This window comes from Hoplias malabaricus, chromosome 14 (genome assembly GCF_029633855.1).
Source record: "Hoplias malabaricus isolate fHopMal1 chromosome 14, fHopMal1.hap1, whole genome shotgun sequence".
In the NCBI taxonomy this organism is placed as follows: Eukaryota; Metazoa; Chordata; class Actinopteri; order Characiformes; family Erythrinidae; genus Hoplias; species Hoplias malabaricus.
Genome location: NC_089813.1, coordinates 13,076,106 through 13,086,041, shown reverse-complemented (window position 1 = coordinate 13,086,041; position 9,936 = coordinate 13,076,106). Strand labels below are relative to the sequence as shown.

Sequence of the window (9,936 nt, the reverse complement as noted above, 5' to 3'; positions counted from 1 at the left end):
AATAGCGGTGGCCCACTCAAGTGCTTTACCAGACAGACGGGAGACCAAAAAAGCGATTTTTGCCTGGTCATTACTGGGAGGAGAATTCTCAAAAAATATAGAACATTGCAATAAAAACCCGCTACATTTGGCCGGATCGCCTTCAAAAATCTCCGGTTTACTGACAGGATAACGAGAGTTCAAACTGACAGACGCTACAGGAGGACTGGGATTAGGGCTAGGGGCAGGAATACGAGCTACAAGGGCGTTAACACTCTCCAACACTTGTTTCAGCTGGAGCTGTTGACTCAGTTGTTGTTGAGCGAGAGAATCAACAGATTGAGTCACGCTAGCCAACATTTGCTGGTGTTGACCTAGCATCTGGCCCTGACTAGTGATAGCCGTTCTGACGGCATCTGTGTCCGCTGTCTGCATGGGGGCCGAGTATTCTGTCAGGACATAACAGAAAGCTGACAGTCGCGGAACACAGTTAACAGTCCTTTTAATGTCGTTATCCAAAAGAGTAATCACAAGGCAGGCAAAGTTCAAAAACAGGAGCAAACAGTACCTCAGAGGATGGACAAAAACCGTAGTCAAAAACAGGCAGAGTTCGAAAACCAGAGAATGCAGACAATACCAATAGGGACAAGACAGGAGACGTAAATCGGGAACACAGGCAGGAAGTAGGCAACAGGAGACCGTCAGACAAAGTACAAGGGAACGCGTTGTATGCATGGGAGAACCAAAGCAATACTCGGCAGGGAACAGTTCTCAGAGTGAGGTATATATAGGGAGACAAACAGGTGTGTGTAATTAGAATTCTGGTGAGGGAGACCGGCGGGTAGTCATGTGACTGACAGGTGCATTCTGGGAATTTGAGTCCTGAGATGTAAGCGTGACAAAAATATTGTATAATTTCATGAAACTTAAGCTTGAATTAATTGATTTAAAAATGTTCATCCAACAGATTATAATACACTGAATATACGTAAATGTTTATAGAATAATTACAAGACCATGCCTTTATTAAATATCATACAGAGACAAGACTTTTTTGAAGGATGCAGTGATGTACCTTTTCAGGCTTGTTATAATTTCTGATTCTCAGATCAAGGATATTCATTAGATCAGATATATTTATTTTCTACACATATAAAAGCGAATTGTGAATATACACACCGACATTCAGTGTTTAAACAAACACAACTTTATGAATTAAACTCTGCACTTTGGGATATTATATTTGTACTACACCTTCTGTAATATCAATTTCAGATTCTTGATAATCTGACAATTAAAAAATATCCGTGGAAGGAAGCTAAACGTGTAGTTTTTCCACGGTATGGAAGTTGTGTTTATATTATTACACAACTAGCGGCGACAGAATGCAACTAATGCATTTTATAATAATTTAAGGTGAAAGAGAAAATCCAAATGAATCGATTGCTCACCCTTGGTGTCCCGGATGTGTATCTGAATTCTTTGTAACTCGTATTTTGGTATCGTCTACCGAATTTGAGCAACTTCGAAATATTTTGTTTGAATTTTTTTGAGCTTGAATTTTTTATCTGAATTTATTAACCTTCAATAATAACAGTGAAAACATGTTCTTGAAAATTCACAAGTTCTATTCAAGAGCAATTATATTTCAGATGCATAACTTCAGTTCAAAAAAATTCGGTGCTACAAATTCAAAGGTGGTAGTATTTCAAAGTCTGATGAGACAGATTTGCTTCCATATTGTTGGCCTCCAGAAGACTGAGGCATCACTGGGGATAGAACTGATCTCGTGATGAAAGGTCCAGTGACTATAAAGCTGTACATTTTGGGAACCCCCTTAATTTTTATATATTAATTTTACAAAAAATAAAACACAAGCACAAAGGTTTCAAACAAAGCTTTGAATATATGATTATTTCTAAACATCTGTAATTATTAAATAATAATAAAAAAACCCTGAGAAACATTTCACTTCATTAATATAAAATACAGACAGAGCATTTGTTATAAAGATGGTACCAAAGCTACTTTAAAAATGTGAATACACTGATATCTTGACCTCTTCTGTCTGCGCTCCTAAAAACCTGGATCAGGAATTCTACAAAAGGTTGTTTGGTGTTTGGCACCAGCACAGGTTCCTTCAAAAACCTAAAAAGAGAAAACCACTTTAAACCACAGGTAAATCCCAACGTAACGTATAACCACCTCCACTCCCCGAGAGTGTCATTCAAACACAGTGGCCTTGTACTTAACAGCACTATTTTAAACTTGTGAGGCAGAACAGTGATAAACTTTATGATTTCATCGTACCCCAGTCTGTGGTGTGCTTCACGTCTGAGTAAATGGTGTCATCGTCTGCAGTGGTTTTCCCTGCAGCACACAGTCACTGAATTAGTATCAAGTATATGTTCTTGTTATATGCCATTTTTAACAAAGAAACTCAAACAGCACAGTTCTGCTCTTAATGTGTTCAGATACTTTCTTTTAAACTCGCCCTTAAACATAAAGCCTCTGTTCTGTTTTTTCTTTAACTCCTTCTTTGGCTTCAGTTCAATATCAACGTAAGTCACATCACTGGGTTCAGCTTTGGTTTCTGAAAGAGAACAGAAGCTTTCTGTCACCACTGTCTTTCTTCTGTCAACATCCAAATGTCACCCTCAACCAATTATTTATATTTAATTCACCTTTCTCTAAACCTTCCACTCTGTGAAACCAAAACTTGGAAGGTTTTGTGAGAACAATTGTATTTGAGTTTTTAATGAAGTGCTGTATACAATTCATACCTTTTCCATGGGGTTTTGGATTTTTCACCTTAATTTCAGAATATGTCGCATCACTTGTTTTTATCACTGCATCATCTGATACAAAAAACATTTTATATAGAATACATATGAAAATAGTATTTTTTTTCATTTATTTTATTGCAAAGAACAACATAATCATTTAATATTTCCCCTACCTTTTTTTTTGTTTTTTTTCTTTTTACTTGTCACAATGTTGGCGTACATTACATCACTGGACATAGCTGCAGGATCGTCTACAACAGAAGATGTTGTTTATATGTGACTCTACTATATTTTCACATCACATTGTAAAACAAATAATCTTACTGTTTTTTTATTTTTAAACCGTTTAAACTCTTGAAGTAATAATATTGTTAAAAATAAGTTATGAAATAAATTAAATTTGGGGGGAAGGAGATTGACCAAAACCCCTCCTACACTTGCTACACTCTACAAATCCTTCCTTCTCTCCTCAGTTTCTAGTGACAAATATATTCACATCCCACCCTCCCCTTCAGCTCTTCAGTGACTGCTTTATCCAGAACTATCTTCCAGCTTTCTCAGTGTTCATCTCCCTTTTCTCCAGCTCAGTTTTGGGTAGAGTCTGTATGTGTGAAATATAATTTATTAAATATATGAACTACAGCTGGGTCCTGTTTTATCAATAATGCCATGAGACAAAAGGTAAATGATCTTCTAGAGAGACTGTGTAACTAGTGTAAAAAGTGAACATTAGTGTGTATGCGGACACTGCAAACTGACCAGCCTGCTCTGGTGAGGACCCTGAGATCCACAGATTCTCACTCTGTTTGGTTTTCTGCTGATTTCCAACGGGACAAAGAGGCCCTGCACCACAGTAAAAGCAAACACATTTTTTTCACTTGGGTTCATTAGTTACAATAAGCATGTGTTTACATTTACATTTATGCATTTGGCAGACGCTTTTATCCAAAGCGACTTACAAAAGAGGATCTAACATTCAAACTACAGCACAATTTATACAAAATACCTTACATTAAGTGCAATATGCCAGGAAGTAATAAGTGCATTAAAGAAAGACATTCAGTGCAAAAGATACTCTCGGAAGAGCTGGGTTTTCAATGATTTCTTGAATGCAGAGAGGGTTTCTGTTGCTCTGATAGTGTTTGGAAGCTCGTTCCACCAGCGTGGTACCAGAGATGAGAATAGCCTCAACTGACCTGTACGGGGGGTTGGTCGTGTTAGTTGGCGCTCCTTTGAGGAACGGAGAGGGCGGGCGCTAACGTATGGTTTTAAGAGTCTATTGAGGTAGATGGGAGCAGAACCAGTGAATACTCTGAAGGCCATCATTAGTGGTTTAAATTTGATGTGAGCAGCTAAGGGTAGCCAATGCAGCTCAACTAATAGGGGTGTAACATGTGCTCTTTTAGGCTGATTGAAAACCAGGTGTGCTGCAGCATTCTGGATCATCTGTAGTGGTCTCACAGCACAGGCCGGAAGACCTGTCAGGAGGGCGTTGCAATAGTCAAGACGGGAGATAACTAACATCTGAACAAGGAACTGTGTTGCATGATGAATTGTGTTTGATGAAGTGATCCAAATTATACCTTAATGTCAATAAATTATCTGCATTTTTAACATGACTCTTTAAGCAACTCTTCAGGTTTTGATAACTTTTCATTATGAAGAATTTAAACATCCAAAATAAAAGCTTGTTAAATGAACCTACAACAACAGCAACAAAATACCGACCAGTCACATATTCACAATACACTGACCATGAGTTTTCAAACCTTTTTTTTTCTTGTAACAGCAGAACCAGCCCAGTATGATAATGAGGAGCAAGATAACAGTCCCCCCCACTGCTACTCCTATTATAATAGCAGATCCAGAACCTGAGAGTGGAAAAATATAGAGAATATCATTTAAAGTTAAATACTTTACTGTAGAGTTAGAGAAAGCATTAAATTACAGGAAGCTTTTTCTCACTTCTGACTGAGATCCAGCTCCGTGGAGACTCTCCTTTCTCTGGGTGTTTACAGTGGTAGAGACCTTCATCAGCCTTTGAGACTTTATGGATGGTCATCTCTCCTGTCGTCTGCTTCTGGAGAAGTACTCCATCTTTATAGAAATCAGCTGGGAGGAGTGAGGACTGTGTGGAGCGATTTAAACAGCGGAGAGTCAGAGAATATCTCTCAGACACAGAGTGGACAGGACTCTCCAGAATCACATCACCATCTGCAGGATAGAAACAGGAGTCAGTAAAAGTGTGCTGTGGTAATTAGTGTGACTGTATTTCGATTTTTATTACATTATGCTTGAAAAATTAAGCCCAATATTATCTTTCAAAACCTCAGTAGTCCTCTGTATTAAGCCTCTATTATTGATGAGAATGGTGGAGACTCACTGTGCACTGTGATGTTGACAGGATCACTTCTCTCTCCAGATTCAGACTGACACCAGTAAACTCCAGTGTCTGATGTGGAGAGGGAGCTGATGTTGCAGGTAAACCCTGGAACTGAAGAACAGTTGGACACCTTCTCACTGTGTGTGTATCGTCTCACTCTCCATCCAGCAGAGTCTCTGTGTCCCTCACAGCTCAGTGAGAGAGAGTCAGTGCTGAAGTGTTGAGTTCTGCTGGGACTGATGATCAGAGACACTGGAGGAGAGTTACCTGAAAATACACAGAAGACGGATGTGTATCACGTTGCTGAATACTAACATAATGCTTGAGAAACACACTGTCCACAGAAAGAACTGGTTTAATGAATAAAACACACTGAGGAGGAAGATACACTTGTGTTTAAATGATATTTCACACTTCCAGTGCCTACGTCTCCTTCAGATTCAAACACAGATCAAATATTTTGACTTTGTACTAATAAATGTGGACTGTTCTGACTGTATATTCTTCACCGGCTCTAGTTCCTCACCAGTGATCCATAGCGGCTGTGGACTGCTGTACTGTGTGTGAAAGGCTGGTTCTCCTCTCTCTGCTCCACACACATAAACTCCTGTGTGATACAGAGCAGCAGGACTGAGAGTGTAGGAGCCTCCAGCTCCTCTTCTGCTGTCTGACAGGAGCTCTACAGAATACACCACTTTACCATGAACATCTGTAATCTGGGTTAAACCTTGTTTGTAGGGAACAGCTCTGTACCAGCTGAACATCCAGCCTTTAGAGGAGATATTAACCTCACAGCTCAGAGTCACTGAGTCTCCTTCAGTCAGCCAGCTCTGTGGAGACACACTCAATACTGCCTGGGCTTCACCTGACACAGACGACATGGAGAATAGAACAGACACAAACACGTTTATACAGAGGGAGAAGATTATTACATACAGTATAATTAACAAGAAAATACACCTCAAACCCACAGACTCACCAGACACAGTCAGTGTAACAGCATCACTCATCTCTGACTTCTGAGAGTCACTTTTCCTCTCCCCTCTGCAGGTGTATTTACCGCTGTTAGACTCTGTAACAGAGCGGACTGTAATCTCCTGTGATCTACTGAACTGCTTTAGTTCATTATTATCTTTAAACCAGATGTAATTCCACTCAGTGTCTCCTCCTGCCTCTATGTCACATCTCAGAGTGACATTCTCTCCTTTAAACACATGTACATCAGGCTTTATACTGGACACCACAGCTGTAGGACTATCTGTAAAAATACAAATGATTAAATAACAGTTCATGAGACTCTTAATGAATGAGAGTTTGTTGTGAGATTATATTAATAATTTACCTTTTTATAATTATTCATTCATTCATTTATTGTCTGTAACTGCTTATCCAGTTCAGGGTCAAAGTTGGTCCGGAGCCTACCCAGAACCACTGGGCGCCATGTGGGAGCACACCCTGGAGGGGGCGCCAGTCCATCGCAGGGCAACACACACTCACACATTCACTCACACATTTATACTTTTGGAAAGCTTTGAGGAGCTAATTCACCTAGCAACCTGTGTTTTTGGACTGTGGGAGGAAACCCGAGCGGACACAGGGAGAACACACCAAATTCCTCACAAACACTCACCCAGAGCAGTTAATATATATATTATTTAATCAGAATGGAAATGGTCACTAGTGAATCTGTTAAGAGTTAACATTAAAAAAGTTATATATCAGTTTAAAGATCATCCGTTATAATTTTGCCTCAGAGTTTCTAGGCTTGAATGAATAATTTTAGAAAATAACCTTTAACTGATATATTACCTTTAATCTGAATGTTCTTTAAACTTAAAACAATGAGCAGTTCAGCGGTGTCCAAACTCTTTTCAAACAGTATCATATAAAAAGTCTTAAGGGCCAGTCTCTCTTTCCAAATGTATCATTCATGAGTTATTTATAACAGTGTGTTTATGAAAAACCCAAATTTACAAAACAGTTTGTATTTATTAACTACTGAATTTTATTTTAGAGCATTAACTGCTGCAGGAGATCAAAAGAGTGTAAAATCCAACATTTTACTGCAGATACTTCCTTCTCTCTTGAAATCGCCGGTTCTCACGGTCTACTTTGAGGTTTCTTTTGCTGCAGCAATCACCAAATGTCGTTCTGTGAATTACTTTGTTGGTCCAGAGAAATAAACGGTGTTTATGTTTAGATTAGTTCATTAACACAGTGGTGCAGTGTCCTGTACATTAGCGCTCTACTGCCACCGTCAGGCGAAAGGAAAAACCGCCAGAGGGCCACTAATGATGTATTCTTTAAAGTAAAGCCGCGGGTCAATTAAAATCTTACAACTGGCCGCATTTGTACAGCCCTGACATAACTCTTTTACAAAAAACATTCTCCAAAACAACAACCAGTGAAAGGTGTTTTATGAAACAAACACTGGCCTCATGCAAAGAACACTATTCTCCACCTTTACACTGAGGAGAGAAACTGTAGATTTATTCATTTTTCATCTCATTATGTAATAAATATATTTATGACGGGCCTCAGAGCTGTTTAGGTTTATGTTGTTTATAAAACTGGAGCCTCATGTTGGATTCATTTTTAAGGAAACAGCTAGATTTATTAGAAGTCTGACAAACACAAATAAAATGTACTCACACATTTAAATTAATAAAATAAGAGCTGCTGCATTCAGTTTTCTTAGTCGAGACACAGTCTGATTTAATTTTTCTTCCTTGTTTGTTCACATCTCTAGTTTCATTAAAAGCACAGTTCTTAATGTAATATTCTTTCAGGTAATGTTCATAAAAATACACCACCCCACCCCCTGATAAAACTCACAGATAAATATGTGACGCTGTGGAAGGAAGATGTGTTATGAATTCTGAATAATGTTGACTATTTGTGTGTGTAGTGATGTAAATATAAATCATTACATGTTCAGTCCTAATAGCAATAAATATCATCACTTAGTGAAAGTCTCTTACTCACCAGTGACGTTTACCCAGAGTGCATCACTGTAGTGTGTGTAGTAGACTGGGTCTCCTCTGCCAGCTCTGCACCTGTACTGACCTCCATTAGAGTCACTAACTGAGCTGATGGTGTAGATGGAGGAGCTGGTGTTGATCTCAGGACTCTGTGTGACTCTGGACCAGTAGAAGGTCCATCCAGCAGACTGACCCAGTGTACAGTTCAGAGTCACTGGGTTTCCTCTCAGTACAGATCCACTACGGCTTGAATTGAGTGTAGGTCGAGGTATTTCTTTTAAAAAAAAAAAAGTCCATCAATTAAAAAAAGTCCATTAATGGAATTTGTTTATTGGAAATCTCTTTTGTGTTTTTTTTAAGTTTAAAGAGTTTTAATATTTTACTGAAGCAAAGGCAGTGAAAGTACAGTGAATTTTGATTTTACACCAAAAAACAGTGTCCGATTTTAAGTCACTGAAGCTATAGAGATAAATCCGTTTATACAGCGGAGCTAAAGACACAATGTTAATACATTAATAGTCATTAGTAATCCGTTATAACACATAGATAAAAAGGGCAATAGTGACCTACTGTTTGCCAAATAGTGAACCCACATCCATCTATATGTTAAACCTCGGATCTTGCCAAATACTGACCTTATATTGTCTTCCCCAGCAGTCAGCATTGAGCCTATTGGGGCAGTGTAATGTCAGTTATCCGCCGCTTGGGGCAGGTGCTCACAGCAGCTCTCGATGTTTGTATCAGTGGGTAACGGAGGCGTTGAACAGTTAAACAGTGTTTTATGGCTCTAATGATGTAAATATCAGCCGCATAGTTCTTTTTGTTTGTTTGTTTGTTTGTTTTATTCAGCTCAGAGTTTTCTTCTATTTTATCTTCATGTGTACAGAATTCTCTTTGTGTTTCTCTCCATTTTGTCTCTGGATTCTGCTTTGGAGTAATTCTCGGGTTGTGTCTCGGCTCGTTTTTCTTGTTGCCGCTTTGACCTTTTGTATCTAACTCCAAACTGCTCGAGTCTGTCTCTAATCTAATGCTTACATCCAACAAGCAGCTGAAACTGCTTTATTTACATGGATTTCTCTGGAAAACTGGAGGAACTCTGTTCCCGTTCCCTTACAGACATAATGAACTATGGTGTATTTTTTCAGTAAAACATAATAAATATAATAAATAATAAAAACATAATTAAATCTGTGAATCATTATGTAACTTACACATGAAAACTGCTGATTTTCAGTTACTGATCAATTCCTTACCAGTGGTAAACAGGTCAGAGACTGAGAACCACTGTCCAGCAGCTAGAATCATCTACACACATTAGACGTGTTGCCTGCCTCTAGTTAATAATATTAGGTGCTGCAGCTTATTGAAAATACAGCAGTTAGAACACTGACCAGAACAAAGAGAACCGAGAACATCTCCCCGATCCTCAGGTCACTGCACTGGCTCCTGATTAAACACAGGATTGATTTTAAACTGCTATTAATTGTTTATAAATCAATAAACTGCCTCAGAACTAAATATATTTCAGATCTGCTTGAAGTGTATGAACCCAGTAGAGCCCTCAGATCACTCTGGACTGGTCAGTTAGTAGTGCCCTGGGTCAGAACCACACAGGGGGGGGCAGGTTTCAGTCACTATGCTGTCTGCACCTGGAACAGACTCCTGGAAGACGTCAGATTTGACCCAAATATTTCACTCTTCAAATCTACACTAAAGACCTTCCTGTGTCTTTGATGAACACTGCACTCACACAGTCACACTACAGTCTGCATTTATTCCTTTACATCTCTAATTTATTCTATTCCTT

The 9,936-nt window shown here is 38.8% G+C and overlaps 1 protein-coding gene across 1 annotated transcript in view; it reads right to left on the bottom strand.

The window, feature by feature from the left end:
• Nucleotides 1-1,940: 1,940 nt before the first annotated feature.
• The window catches only part of LOC136665666 (carcinoembryonic antigen-related cell adhesion molecule 5-like), a 210,748-nt gene continuing 202,752 nt past the window's right edge, over nt 1,941-9,936 (bottom strand). Inside the window, exons 6-17 of the mRNA XM_066643328.1 lie at nt 8,134-8,403; nt 6,128-6,406; nt 5,876-6,013; nt 5,675-5,827; nt 5,149-5,415; nt 4,725-4,979; nt 4,535-4,645; nt 3,525-3,608; nt 2,939-3,016; nt 2,763-2,837; nt 2,290-2,572; nt 1,941-2,127 (exon numbers count right to left, since the gene is read on the bottom strand). Coding sequence (XP_066499425.1) covers nt 2,394-2,572; nt 2,763-2,837; nt 2,939-3,016; nt 3,525-3,608; nt 4,535-4,645; nt 4,725-4,979; nt 5,149-5,415; nt 5,675-5,827; nt 5,876-6,013; nt 6,128-6,406; nt 8,134-8,403 — 1,889 coding nt within the window. The 3' untranslated portion in view covers nt 1,941-2,127; nt 2,290-2,393. The remainder of the gene's footprint in view (nt 2,128-2,289; nt 2,573-2,762; nt 2,838-2,938; nt 3,017-3,524; nt 3,609-4,534; nt 4,646-4,724; nt 4,980-5,148; nt 5,416-5,674; nt 5,828-5,875; nt 6,014-6,127; nt 6,407-8,133; nt 8,404-9,936) is intronic.